At 33.9% G+C, this 14,425-nt stretch overlaps 1 protein-coding gene across 2 annotated transcripts; it reads right to left on the bottom strand.

Moving 5' to 3' along the window:
- Nucleotides 1–249: 249 nt before the first annotated feature.
- On the bottom strand, nt 250–6,718 carry LOC115725265 (glycosyltransferase BC10). 2 transcript variants are annotated; one of them, XM_030654720.2, is made up of 11 exons: nt 6,218–6,718; nt 4,788–5,264; nt 3,916–4,014; nt 3,058–3,158; nt 2,888–2,959; nt 2,567–2,657; nt 2,048–2,128; nt 1,657–1,716; nt 1,437–1,559; nt 1,053–1,091; nt 250–965 (listed from the first exon to the last, which is right to left on the bottom strand). In XM_030654720.2, exons 2-11 carry the CDS (start codon nt 5,184–5,186, stop codon nt 837–839), a joined length of 1,194 nt encoding a protein of 397 aa, XP_030510580.1. In that variant the 5' UTR covers nt 5,187–5,264; nt 6,218–6,718; the 3' UTR covers nt 250–836. The 2 variants fall into 2 exon arrangements, with proteins under 2 accessions (XP_030510580.1, XP_060973276.1); XM_061117293.1 differs by having other exon boundaries at nt 4,788–5,334; nt 6,218–6,649.
- Nucleotides 6,719–14,425: the final 7,707 nt, after the last annotated feature.

Genomic DNA, 14,425 nt, shown 5'->3' with positions numbered 1-14,425 from the left:
TCCTTAAAAATGAACACAGGGTAATGATGTTGAACCTAATAACTAATAATATATATTTTTTATTTTTAATTGTATCACTTTTTAATAACGTAGAAAAAAATTAACATAAAATTTAGTATACGTGCCTCGCACGTAACTTTTTGCTAGTATATATATATATATATATATATATATATATTTCAACTTCTCCCCTATACAAAGATTCTCCGTTTTGGGGCTTTGGGCTATTTTATTTAAGACACGAGAAAATAAAATTAATATCTTAAGTAAAGGCAGTTTGTGCAACTGAAAACTGTACAAAATTCAATGTTCTCCGGTTGAATAATAAATGCCGTTGTTCTAAAGTTTCATCCACAAGCACACTGGTTGGTTTGGTTGACGCAGAAATTTACGAGTTGAAGCATGAATCAGGGAGCTATAGTTTTGTTATATTTGCAACTTCACATTTTCCATCTATTACAAAAGACCAAACTTAAAAAAAGTAAAAAAAAAAAAAATTCAACAAAAGGTGTTTCCCCCAAAAGATTCTCTTCTTAAAGCTAGTACAAAGAAAGCCCAAAACCCGAAAACGGAGCGGTCATAGAGACAAGAAGTCACCCATTCTCATAGAGAAGCAACTCTAACCTTGTTAGCGTCCTGCCTGACTCAGGTCACCCTAGCTAACTGACTGCTCTGCTAGTTGCCCTTTTTCACTTAAGAATTGTGGTAGGGGAAAATCATGCCTCAATAATTTGGCAATTTACATCTTTAAAAGCTATATGGCAAACCAAGACGGAGCAAATAGGGTCGAAAGCATCAGCCAATCCGACCAAAGAATATAGTCAAAAATATCGTGCTCAAATCGTTGTATAATTGGCAAAATGGTGCAATAAGTTATCTAGAGCATCTGGCATGAACTTCCGCGCAAATAGGTAACACGGCCGTTGCATACCATTCCACAAGCAAGGCCATCTCTGCACTACCTTCTGCAATAGTCCAGAAGATCATTCAGTTTATACTTGTTCTGACCATTTCTTGATGCGAAATTCAGACGCTTATGTTAGAAAACTTACCTTATCATCACTAGTAACATGCACACTCACATCAACCGACTGCAAATAGTAATACCAAACAACAAGTCATCAGGGAAGACAGAAATTACAAAAATTATTAGCATTAATTAGAGACCCATCCCAACCTTCTCAAACAAACCAAGGAAACTATAATTAAGGAATCAAAAGTCAAATCTTGCATGGCCACGTGCAAAAATACTTCACTAGCAATTACAAAAATTGACTAACTTATTTTGATTATTAGCATTAATTAGAGACCCATCCCAAACTTCTCAAACAAACCAAGGAAACTATAATTAAGGATTCAAAAGTCAAATCTTGCATGGCCACGTGCAAAAATACTTCACTAGCAATGTAAAAGATTAGTCAGTAGTAGATTTGTACCGTTATATTCCTTAAAAGTTCAGAGGTAATATCCTGAGCCCTGTAGGATTTAGGGTGCCATTTTCTCTCAGACCAATCAACATGAGTTACTGACCAATTGGAAATGCCACCAGCATCAACCAACTGAAACACAGAATAAATTTCATTCAGCAGAACAGAATAAATACAAAGCAGAAACAAATATACCAATGACTTGAAAACATAATTGACATAAACTCACGTTGAAAAAGGTTGGCAAGTAATGTTCATCAGCAATACAATTGTGCCCCTCCAAACCTGGCTGAAAGATTCAAGATCCAGGCCAATACAATGAATTAATGGTGACAGGAACCCAAGTTAAAAAAGTTCAATAGTTACAAGTATAACTCAATATATATGTACATCAACACTATGATGCATATATGCCTTAAGTATCCTGTCTATCTGACAGACATCTAAAATTTCAATAACCATAATATTGCCGGAAAGCACTCAATTTACTACATGCAAAAATACAATAACTTCGTAATTTAATAAGATCCAACACATTTGCAAAGTAACAATTTCTCTACATGCCAGATTCGTTTATCAAACAAGACACAATATTCAATAACGGAATAAACTTTCTTTACCCTGCAGTATTCCCGAAATTTTGAGTAGTAAAGATAGTCTGCCAGTACTATCACAGCATGCTGGCGCTTCATTGTAAACCACTGCACAAAGGGAAGGAACGGATTGGTATGCATATAACAGTATATAGTACAGCTTTAAACATCCCAATAAAACAAATAGTAAGAAAACTTTGGTACACAGATGATAATTTAGCTCGTATAACTAAAACATAAACTAATAAAAAGATAAGAAATATATGCCTATTGCTATGCCAAATATCAAACCATCTTCTGACTGAGAGGACTCATGTTAAGCCGTTTCCATTTACATTTTTATAGCATTATTAACATATAAGAACAACAATGAAATATAAGAAATCAAATAAAAGTGTAATGGATAATTCCTTGCAAACCCCAAAACACAAAACCAAAACAACAAGCAACCGAGGAAAAAAAATCCCCGAACCCTACACAATTATAGCATAAAACTTTCCAACAATTGAAACCCCATGAATTAGTTTAAAATAATTCAACTAATACCTGTGCACCCTTGCGGAAATCTTTCTTCTCAATTTCAGGTAACATGTGTTCTGAATACCTTCCATTTCCATGTGGACCGGGATCCTCAAAGCTGTGGAAAAGAAAAGAAAGAAAGCAATTTATATTTTTAGTGTAGGAAGCTTAGATCCCAATATATTTCGCAAAACAGAAAGTAATCACCTTTGCAGGTCATCATGATCGACAAAGGGGAAAGAATCAAGTATATATAATGTATCATAATTGCTTATTTAATTTAAAACATTAATAAGATCGACAACACAGAATCACATCACAACTCATCTCATATGAAACTGCACTTACGCATCAACGAAGCTGATGTTTGTATTAATCAGATAGTCGTAGATGTAGTCAAAACTATACAAAGGTACACAACTGCAAAAGCAATAGTTTATTAAATGAGTGTTAATAATAACAAAATAGGAAAAACAACAAAGTAGAAAGAACTCGACATAGTAAAATCATGTGAATACCTTTCAGAAAGTAAGACAAAATGCTGGTTACTAGGATCTTGGAGAGCATTTGCCAATAATCGTTTCTCTGCATCAACCATGGAAATCTTTCCCCAGATAACCTGCAACCATGATTAACCACCAATTTGAATATTTTAGCAGTAGATCAGAAAATGTCACTTTAATAGATGACAAAAGAATAGCATAAAATGCAAAAACTGTCTTGTTATTGTTTTTTTTTAAACCAGGCTATACATTAAATCACCAAACATACACTATAGAAAAATTTGTACAATTCAACATATAAATTAAATTCCATGGAATGTACAGAAGCTCTTTCTGATTAAATTCGAAGGTAAAAAAATGCATCATATCATCAAAGAGCCAGTGATCCAAGATTGGAATGAAGCTCTTTTGCTCTTGACAAGAATAATTGTCATTATGGGCTTCCCCAATCAATAAATGAAATCATCATCATTTAAAAAAGTCAAATTTTGAGAGAACAACCTTTATTATCAGAAGTTGCTAAATTGGAATGTATGATGATTCAAGATTTCAGATGGAAAACAAGAGAAAACAGTCCTACTTAGGTTTCTGCAGTTCATTTCCAGCCAGTGCTCATTCGGATTTGATTAGAGCTTATTATTTGAACAAAAAGCTATAAGGCTATGTCAGCGCATTACAAGAAGCACACACAATACCAACAATGCAAAAGTATGATCAAATAAACTTTATGTCTAGGCACATAAAAATAAAAATATATACAAATAATGCAATGAACCTGTTGATCTTAAGTTTCTCTTTAAGCACAAGATTCCAGAGAAAAGATTAATCACATAAAGAAAAATAAGAAAGATAATATTGGCATTCAGATGGGACCTGATCACTACGAATGTCCCGATTGATAAAGTGTCGGCTCACATGCACTGGTCTGTCCTTAGATGCATGAACATAAACAGAAAATTTTCCTTCATGACCCTGCCAAATGTAAAGAAAGGGAAAAGAGAGAGGAATATGAATACTTATGATACTTAAAAGCTCACTAAGCTTTTTTTTAGAAATACAGTATTACATATTAACATTGGAAATGTCCTATTCAAAATTAAAAGACCTAGTCAAAGTCTCAAAGAAATAGATACTCAAAAGCCTACTACCGTCATTTCCCAATTGGGAGATTCAGTTACCCTATATTATCGTGAAACAGCTAAATCCACATAAAAATATGAAATAAATTGCATAATTATGACAAATCAATCCTATCAATAATGCAACCTAACTTCTCTCTATCAGGTTACATCTCTTGGTGCGTCTCATAAGCATACACAGTATTATGACAATATTATTCCAATTATTGATATGAAAACTTGTCTTTTCAGGTTGGTATGCAAACTGGATGAGAGAATTTCCAACAAAGAGAAAAGTTATTATCAATTACAATGAGGTTCAAACAGATCAATTTAAAACCCCTTACATCTATTCAAGTAAAAGTCTTAGAAATAAAACTTTTTACAACATACATGCAAGAAAATGCAAGAATAAAATCCATAAGAGTAGCAAACTATATCAAATGTAATGATTTTCTTTTTGCGATATTCCCACTTCAAAGTACGCAAATATTTAACATAAATATAAGAGGGGTAATTAAAGCTCATAATAATTTCCTGCATCATGTGTGTGTGTGTGTAAGAGAGAGAGAGAGAGAGAGAGAGAGAGAGAGAGAGAGAGATGGAGTTGGGTCAAATAATTAATACCTGGAAAAATTTATCCCAAAGCCTCTCAAAAGGTAATGAACTGGGGGTCAGGAACATAAATGCTACTTTAGGATTTTCTGATTGAACAGGAGGCAGAGGTGCATTCAGAATCTCTCTAATTACAACACGAGCTGCAATCTCTTCGTCAGTATATTCCCTTGTAGGCGCAGGTGGGAGCCAATCCGAAATTATAGCCTTACAACCTCGTGATGAAAATATATAACAGGCGGCACTACTATGTGGTGGGTAGATGTAAGCACATATTAAGAAGACACTGACCATAGAAACCAACACAATAATCCATAATGGCCTCTTCATAGGTGGCCGGTGGCGAGGCCCAGGCAAGATCTGCATGTCTCCCATGCCTAAACGCCACGCCTGAGCCTGAGTTGTCTTCATCTAGAATAAATGCATCACAATTTTTATCCCAAGATGATACTGATGCTTATCTAACAGCTATCAACTAAAGGAACAATTCTGCAATCAACAGCACAGAAGATTAGGTAGCGGTCCAGAAATATCCCACACTGAATCACATAAAATTTATCTGGCAACATGAAAATTCAAGAAAACATTCTTAAAATAATAATATAAAAAAGGAATCGTGATTCATTCATGCAAAACCATAGTTACATTTTTACGGTATGATTTAAGAATCAATAAAGACTCATAATGGAAAGATATTTATTCAAATTATTCCTACGAGAATCCCAAATTGATTAACAAAACCCTTGATCAATAAGGAAAGTAAAACATACATCTAATTAAAATTATTTCCCTAAAAATCAGAAATTGTAATTTAAGAGAAAGCAAATCCTACATGGTAAACTCACAATGAAAAGAAACCACTCCAAAATATGCAAATAAGAATCACAGATTGATCAGTAAAATCCTCGATTAATAAGAACCCGAGTATAACATACATCTAATTCATATTATTTCCATATGAATCAAAGGACTCCCCGCATCAACTGCTTTATCTCCAATTCATATTTAATGTCACATTCGCTTTTTTTCCACAGGAACCAAAATTAGAATCAAACATGTAGAAAGAAAAAAAGGATACCAAGTTTGGTTAGGCAAAGCCAAGCCTATGGAAAATTCAAAGCCGGAAGCGGTCCAACAACAAATATCAAAAACCCAGAATCCCACATATACTTCCAACAATATATATATATAAATTATAAAAACCAATGCTTGCTATAGGGGTCAAACCGGCCTTCCGTAGTTCCAATCTAACCCGAGAAACCAAATCCAATTATAATAATGAACAAAAACAAAACATTAAAAGAAAAAGAAAAATTCAAACCCACTTCCCACTCTCGACATTTCCACCATTTTTCCGTAAGCTTCAATAATTTTCTCGGAAAACAACCAAACAGTACACGAAACGAAGTTTCCAATCAAAACAGGAAACGCAAGAGAGATACCTGATTGAGCGTGGTCGGACCTTGGAGCGATCTTCGAATCTCGAGGAAAACAGTGAAAGATCTGAAACCAGAACCCGTCCCTTATTGACTTAGTCAAGTCTCAAGATCTAGGGCACAATAACATCAATATCAACCGGAAGAAGAGGACCAAAACTGAAACCAAGACCGAGAGAGGAGAGAGAGAGCGAGAGAGTGTGTGTGAGTTTGTAAGTGAGAGAAAGAAGAGTAGTCTGTTAATGGCGAAGTAATATATTTTTTTATTTCTATTTATGGGTTTTGATTTTGGAGTTTTATTAATTATTTTAGAGTTTAATTTAATATTATTTTATTGATGGTATGATTCCTTTGACGATTCGTTTGCTTTGCGCGTCTCTCTCTCTCTCTTAAATTGGAAGCCGTCGTCTCTTCCGTCTCCCTCTGCTTCAACACATCTCCCACTTTCAGCCGGCGATTTATTTATTTATTTATTTATTTTATTCTCTCTCACGCTCTCCGAAGCGCGTGTAGTTCACTATAAACTTTGTTTGGGAAATATAATTACCTCGTTTCTTTCACATCAAAATTGAATTGAACGGGTCATCATTTACCTGTTAAAACTCGACACGGAATATTTCTAAAAAAAATTAAATTAACACGAAACAAGTGGAGTTGAATTTATGGATTTATGTATTTATTTTGTGAAGATTGCTATTGCTTTGGTCTTCAAATGCCTAGTGCATATTAAATTAAGAGATTTTTTTATTTTTACGTTTCAAAATAAATTTTTTTTTGCATTTTTACGAAATTTTACATAAAAATTTATATTGTAACTAGCGTTGCAACCTAAATTGCACAAAAAATCGTACAGAAACCTCTATTGCAACTAGCGCTGCAACTACTTTAGAAACTCAAACCGTAAATTTGAAAGAAAAAAAAAAGTTTAAAAAAATAGTATATGCGGTAATTTCCCTTAAATTAAAGGCTAATTAGGATTTTTATCCCTTAATTTTTAATGTATATTAAATTATGTCTCCTGAATTTTTTTGGAAATTAAAAATTTCTTTGAACTATTAAGATTATTAGATTTAAGGACTCTTATCTAATTTCATTCAATTTTACTATTTCAGTGATTGTTTATGTACTAAATCATACTCTCCAGACTTTATTATTTACCAAATCATGCCCCTTGAACTTTCATATGTACTAAATCATGCTCACTGAACTTTCGTCCATGTTAAACTTTTTTTTACTAAAATTGGACAAAAATCCTTAAATCCAATAATCTCAATAGTTCATGAGGCAATTTTAACGACCTTAAAAGTTTAGAAAACATTATTTGGTATATGTCAAAGTTCGAGAGACAAAAATCCTAATCAGCCTAAATTAAAATAAGTGGGATTCCATATTAAATTCTAACTTCATATGAGTATTAGAACATCTACAATGATAAAAATTTTAAAAATACTTTCTTAAGTGGACATATTAGATAATAAAATATTGGGATGTTATACTATTTGTTGACCAAGGTTTTTGACAACCAAATATCTAACGTAATAATGAGAGCTTAGGGATAATTAATGCAGGTAGTTTTTACATGGTGTAGGCATTAATGAGTTGTAGTTCGTTCACGAGTCTTTGTTATTAATAAGTGGGTGTTTCTTACAGAGAATATTTTTTTTTTGTGTCTTTTTTTTTATCCCCCCCGCCAATTTTTGTGAGAGGAATTTATAGCGATTGGTAGGAAGAAGAAAAGGGATAACTTCTCTTAAAGTGCCAACTATGAGCATGCACAAGTTCCCAAAAAGTACAAAATATGGCATGCACTACCTACACAGTAGGCTGCTTAGGTTTTAGGTGAGATTACCCTTCATCCCTCCTTGATTGATGTGATTCTTCGTAATGGAGTTGTCACTAGCTCCCTTGATTGTCGTGTAATCGCCCAAAGCCGGGTTTATGACGTCTGACACGTCCTCTTATGGGTATTCCTAGACGTTTTTCCCATGCCGCATTAAATACGAAGTGACTATTCACCTCCAACTTAACTGGCCCGGAGGAGTTTATTCGTCCTTCACCTCTCGGAGAAGAAGTGGACCTATTTGCTCATGTTCGAGAGCTTGCCCTTGAATCATAATTATTGGTTGAGGAGATTTAGTTAAATCTTCTATTCATCTCCGAGTGATAGGCTTCTACCTGCCACATGTCCCACATTGCAGCTGCCGCGTATATTAGGAGAAACTTGAGGTAAAATTTACCCTCCAAGTCTTATTTAGTCGTAGATAAATGAGACTTGTACACTGTCTCTGGCTTCAATAAATGTGATGACACGTGCCTTAGGTGTGTGGGCAATAGGGGTGAGCAAAAACTCCAAGAAACTGACCAAACCGAGTAAACCGACCGTCTGAACACCGAAAAAACCGACACCGAAAAACCGAAAACCGAAAAAACCGCCTTCAGTTAAAACCGCCTTAACATGGTCGGTTTTATTGTCAATCGCAAACTGACCGATTAAACCGAGAACCGACCGAACATATATATTATATATAATATATATTATTTTTGTACATATTTAATATACAATTTTATTAATCTAAGTTTACTTATATCTTTTTTATTTAAAGTCTCAATTATTCATTATTTTATTTTATTATAATTTGATGCATTTACGTATATATACACACATTTATAAAATAATATTAGTTTTTTAATATAACTCATTACCATATTAGTAGCACAAATAATTTGAACAAATTTAAAAAAAATTATTTTACATTATTTATTTAACTAAGAAAGTTTTATTTTTAAATTATATGATAATATTTTAATTTTTTAGTTTTCAAATAATTATAAAAAATTTAAAAACTTATTTTTTTAAAAAAAAATGAAGTTCGGTTTGGTCGGTTTAAACCGACCAAACCGTGGATTAAAACGGTCGGTTTTTTAATATTTTTATAATGGTCGGTCGGTTTTCGGATTATAACCATAAAAACCGAAAACCGAATTTTGGATTTTTTGTGTGTAAAAAACCGACCAAACCAACTATTGCTCACCCCTAGTGGGCAATATCAATGATCGTCATCATTTGCCTTTATCTCTTTAGCAGGAAACAATTTGTTTCCCACCTATTGATAGACCCTTCCATCAATGCCGGTGTCAGAGAGGTACTCAAACATTTTAACCGCTCTTTTTCTTCATCATGCTTTTTCATCCCATCCATCCAAATGGCCTATAAAAGCCAACACTTCCCCCAACTGGGTCATTTCTATTGCCTTTTAATTTTTAGATTTTCAAACCCATTCGACAAGATTCCAGACGCCCCTGATTTCCTTCTGCTCTTCCTCCACCGTTGTCAGGCAAAGTACTACCATCAAACGACGTCTTCGGCCCTTGCCTTGCCTTTATTGTGTAAGTTCTTTCTGCATATATTCTTTTTTTCATCTGCTAGGGCAAGTAGTGATAGTAATGTGTATGTTAATCTGCTTTGTTTGTTTTCCTCAAAATGACGGCCATGGTCGCTATTAGTGTAACGCCTCCTTCGGTGGGTGTCTGATGACACGTGTCTTTCTTTATCACTATATTTTATGCCTACTATTTTTATTATATATGTATTGCTTCTCTCTGTTTTCTGAAAAGAAGGTCAAAATCGAAGAGTTCTTCGAATGCCCCTTTCTGGTAGTTCGAAGCTACTCTTGCACGCCTTCTATTTTTTTCATTTGATTTCCCTGTGTCGCTTGGATATTTTTCACTTGATGCCTGTCTTTGTGAATCGTTTGATTCCTTTTGACTGTCATCCAGAGGGGGCCTCTTTCCAGCGGTTAGGGGACCCCCATTTCCATTTTTGACTTAGGGTTTGATGTGGGGGATAATTGCTGGATTTCTTATTTTTTTTCAGATGAATGAAGTCCATCGTGATCTTCACAATCACATTTTCTTTGGGTTTGACCAAGAAATTCTTGATCTCTACCAAGCTGACCCTATGTCCACCCCCGTAGATACCAGAGCAAAATCTTCCAAGAAGGGGCCAAGGAAGTTGGCCACCTTGAAGGAGGTTATGAAGGGCCCAATCATTTATAAGAAGTTCGTGTTTCATTCCAATTGTTGGGACGCTGACGAACTCTATTCGACGTTGACTTATGCCCATCAGTTAGAGAAGATTGTCACCGTGGCTGGGATTAAGCCCTCCGGTTCAAGCGTATACCACCGTCTCCCGAGGGACGAGGAGATGCCAAACCATAACTACAATGGCTTCGGGGCTTGGAGTCAGACTCACCTTATGTCCGGGGTCAGGCTACCCCTCCAATATTACTTCATTGATTTCCTCATTTTCGTCGAACTTTCACCCTATCAGATGATTCTGCAAGCTTACCACCTGTTATCAAGGCTTTTTATTTTTAATACCTCTAAGAGCTGGCCAGCCCCCAACCCTATCAAAATTTTATATTTTTACGAACTACTTTCAGTCCCAAAAAGGGGGACAAGTTTAAAGATGGTTTACAGGCCCATCTGACCAACGAGACTCTAGTACCCTTTAATTTTTAGAAAAATGTAAGGGAATACTGTTGGAAATATTTTACCAGGATCTAGATTTACTAACAAGTATGTTTCATTAACATCCTAATATGAATTCTAAAACAATGAAATAAACACATATAAAGTTTAGGAAACCTTACATTAGGTGTAGCGGAATATAATGACTCCTTCCGTTCAGATCTCTAGCCCTTGATTCCTTTCTGTAGCAGAGCATCACCAAGATCTGAACCTGGATCTCTTTCTCTCCTTCTTTGATGCTGAATCTCCTTCTTGTTGATTGGATTCTTCACAGTCTTACACACTATGATTGAGATACCACTTGATGTGTGTGGGCACTCACTCATTCACTCAAGGTTCGAAAATTTTAGGAAGAAAAGAGAAGGGAAGTTGCGGCTTAGAATTTTCTCTGAAGGAATGAGATGCATCATATTTTTCTTAAAAATTGGATCAACTTAAAATGGAATATTTTTTAAATTAGGTGGTTACAACTTAATTTTGATATTTAATTAAATTTTATTTGAAAAATATTTAAGTTGGATGTTTTAGATTTTTCTATAACAACTTAAATTAGATATTTTTCAAATTTTATTTTATTATATTTTAATTATTTATTTAATTTTAAATTTATTTTTCGAATATTAAATAATTAAAAATTTAATTGAAGTTGGAAATTTTTTTTGACCAACTTTAATTAGTAATTTTCATTATTAAAATATAGAATAAAATAAGTGATTAAATAAAATACATATTTTTTTTTTTAAATAATGAGCTTTAATCAAGAGATATTCGATCTCCATTGCTGCTCTTACAATAGTTAAATATTTTCAATATAACCTCGAGACGCTAGACTTCGTCCCCCTTATGGATGGTTATTCGTTGAAAGCATTTAACACCGTAAGATCTCATTTGATAAGTGTTTTGTAAGTTTTCGTCTCTATTAGACTCTCCCCTACGGTGACTACTTAGAGATAAACTTATAAAACATGAAACAATGGTGGAAGCTCATAAAATGAGAATAACCTTGACTCTCGCCTATCGGGACAACGTTGGATTCTCATTTTGATCGAATAAAAGGTTGCTAAAATGGCTTTTATTTTAGATGAGCTGACTACTCTATTCAACTAATGTTATCTTTGACTCTCGCCTACGGGGACACTGTATTTCATTATGTTGGAAACCTTGGAAAATAAAAATATGTTAGAGTTTTAGTATTTTTGCAAACATATCTGATTACTTGTTATTTTCTGAACTTGTGTATGAATTTATTGAACCAAAACTTACTTCTGTTTATTGATATTTGTAGTGCCGAAATGTACAACTCACATCCCAACACTCATCTAGAAATTGCCTTTAGGAATGAACTTGAAAATGTGAATAAGACTCCTGGTCAGAGTAATACTTCACACTTGCTCATGATGAACATGAAATTCCCAAAAGCAGCTAAGCTGGGAATTGTTCACTCTGAAGAGCAAATAGTTCATAGCTCCAACAATCCTACTACTTCAAGCTCAGTTGAGAAGATTAGAGAAAGTGATTTCACTTCCTCAAATTATAATTCACAACAGATTGAACCAGCAATAACGACAATTCGAAAACGATTAAGCAGTGGTGCTTTAGTTTTCGAATCATGTATTTTAGAGAATGATAAATCCATCTGGATTCTTGATTCTGGGTCTACAAACCATGTAAGTTTTTCATTGCAATTGCTTGAAAAATAGAATTATTTGAAATCTGGAGAGTTGAAACTTAAGGTTGGTAATGGCGAAATGGTATCAGTTAAAGCTAGAGGAAAAGCCGAACTCAAGTTTCAAAACAGAATTTTGGAATTAGACAATGTCTTATAGATTCCAAATTTCAGTAGAAACTTGATTTCTGTTTCATGCTTACAATTGCAACAATACAAATTAGATTTTTCAAGTTCTGGTGCTACCATTTCTCAAAATGACATTCATATTTGTGTTGCGTCCATGGAACAGGGGCTTTATGTTCTAAGACCAGACGAACCATTTGCCCTACATAATGAACTGTTTAAAGTAGCTAAACCTAGAAACCACAAAAAGCAAAAGATCGATAAAGATTATGAAACATATCTATGGCATTTACGTTTAGGTCACATAGGCTATGACGGACTCAATAGGCTAACCAAAGACGGTCCATTGAAAAATGTCGTCTTAGGTGAATTACCTGCATGCGAGTCTTGCCTAGAAGGAAAGATGACCAAACGTTCTTTCTCTGCAAAGGGAGAGCGTGCCAAAGAACCACTAGGCATAGTACATTCAGATCTATGTGGACCACTGAATGTCAAAGCTAGAGATGGTTATGAGTACTTTGTCACTTTCATTGACGATTACTCTAGATATGGTCACATTTACCTTATGCATAAGAAATCTGAAACGTTTGAAAAGTTTCAGGAATTTCTTGCATTGGCTCAAAACCCATTGGGTATAACGTTAAAGATCTTGCGAACTGATAGGGGTGGAGAATATATGGATATGCAGTTCAAAGATGATAGAACACTTATGGAATCAAGAAAAAAAATATCTCCTTTATTTGCTACTTTATTTTCAGACTTAGTCATTTTCTTAGAAAAGTAGTATTTGTTTAAACAAACACTTTCTTATCTAATGACTATGGGATGGTCCACCCCTAATCACTTAGAATAGCTAACAAACATGCAAACCAGGGTTAGCAGTTCTAGCTTTTCTTAAGATTTCGATTAGGTCATCCATGAATCTAGTAATGATTTACATTAAGTATACAACCATTGCATCATTCTGAAATTATATTACCATAGAAGGATTTAGGCAACGACTAGTAACTAATTATCAATATGCAAATTGAATTTCTGGGGAGGTAAGTTTGGATATAATTCAAAATCAATTTAATGATCTTTGAACTGCATATCTACTAACTATTTCTCCACCCCTATCAAGATCTTTAACCACTTACCTTAATAGTTTTTCACCATTGCTAGAAATTCATGAAATTTTTCAAACATTTCAAATTTCTTTTGCATAAGGTAAAATCTAGAGTGATCGTTTTAAGAATACAACGAAAACTCATATCCACCCCTGAATGTACATCCATCTGCGAATGAGATGATTATACTTTCAGTGGATATAGGCATATTAACTCTTTGCAGAGATTGATCTTGGCAAAACCACTATGAACAAGATACAAATGCCATAGATTAAAAAATCTAGTTGTATCTTTTGATGACTTAGGTTTAGTTACATCAAAGAGTTCTTAGAATAGTGCAAGTGGATTCTGGTCACAGAATACTAAACTCATACATTTTGAATCCATTGATAGAAAATGGTTATTAAACACTTGTGAAAGTGTAACTGTATAATGAGTAATTCTTTCTTGGACCACCACTACTAATTTAACTCTAAGTTGATTTGCCCATACAAGTAGGAGATTTCTAAGATTGAGGATTTATATCATTTTGGGATAGAATTTTGGGAATATAATCATATGTGTCATTTAATATCTTAAGAGAAAATATAAAATGACATGAAATAATTTATAGACCATTCATCCAATGATATGTTATTGAGCTAATTTGAAATGAATAAGCTAAGAGGAATTAGGATAATTTCGTATTTAAATAAGAATCCAACGATGCTTCGAGAGTCAAAGTAATCTTATTTATACAATCTCCTTGTTTCATATTGTAAATACTAGTCTAAGGTGTCATCA

This window comes from Cannabis sativa, chromosome 6, assembly GCF_029168945.1.
Source record: "Cannabis sativa cultivar Pink pepper isolate KNU-18-1 chromosome 6, ASM2916894v1, whole genome shotgun sequence".
Lineage (NCBI taxonomy): Eukaryota > Viridiplantae > Streptophyta > Magnoliopsida > Rosales > Cannabaceae > Cannabis > Cannabis sativa.
The sequence above is the reverse complement of the archived record's forward strand: the minus strand, read 5'-3'. Positions and strand labels throughout refer to the sequence as shown.

Bases quoted from the DNA above. Each gene is read 5' to 3' on its own strand.
- LOC115725265 (XM_030654720.2), bottom strand. From the start codon at position 5,186: ATGAAGACAACTCAGGCTCAGGCGTGGCGTTTAGGCATGGGAGACATG. The intron at 2,129-2,566 runs GTATTAGTTGAA...CCCTTTGTGCAG, and splicing joins ATTTCCGCAAGGGTGCACAG to TGGTTTACAATGAAGCGCCA. The intron at 1,560-1,656 runs GTGAGTTTATGT...TCTGTGTTTCAG, and splicing joins ACTTGCCAACCTTTTTCAAC to TTGGTTGATGCTGGTGGCAT.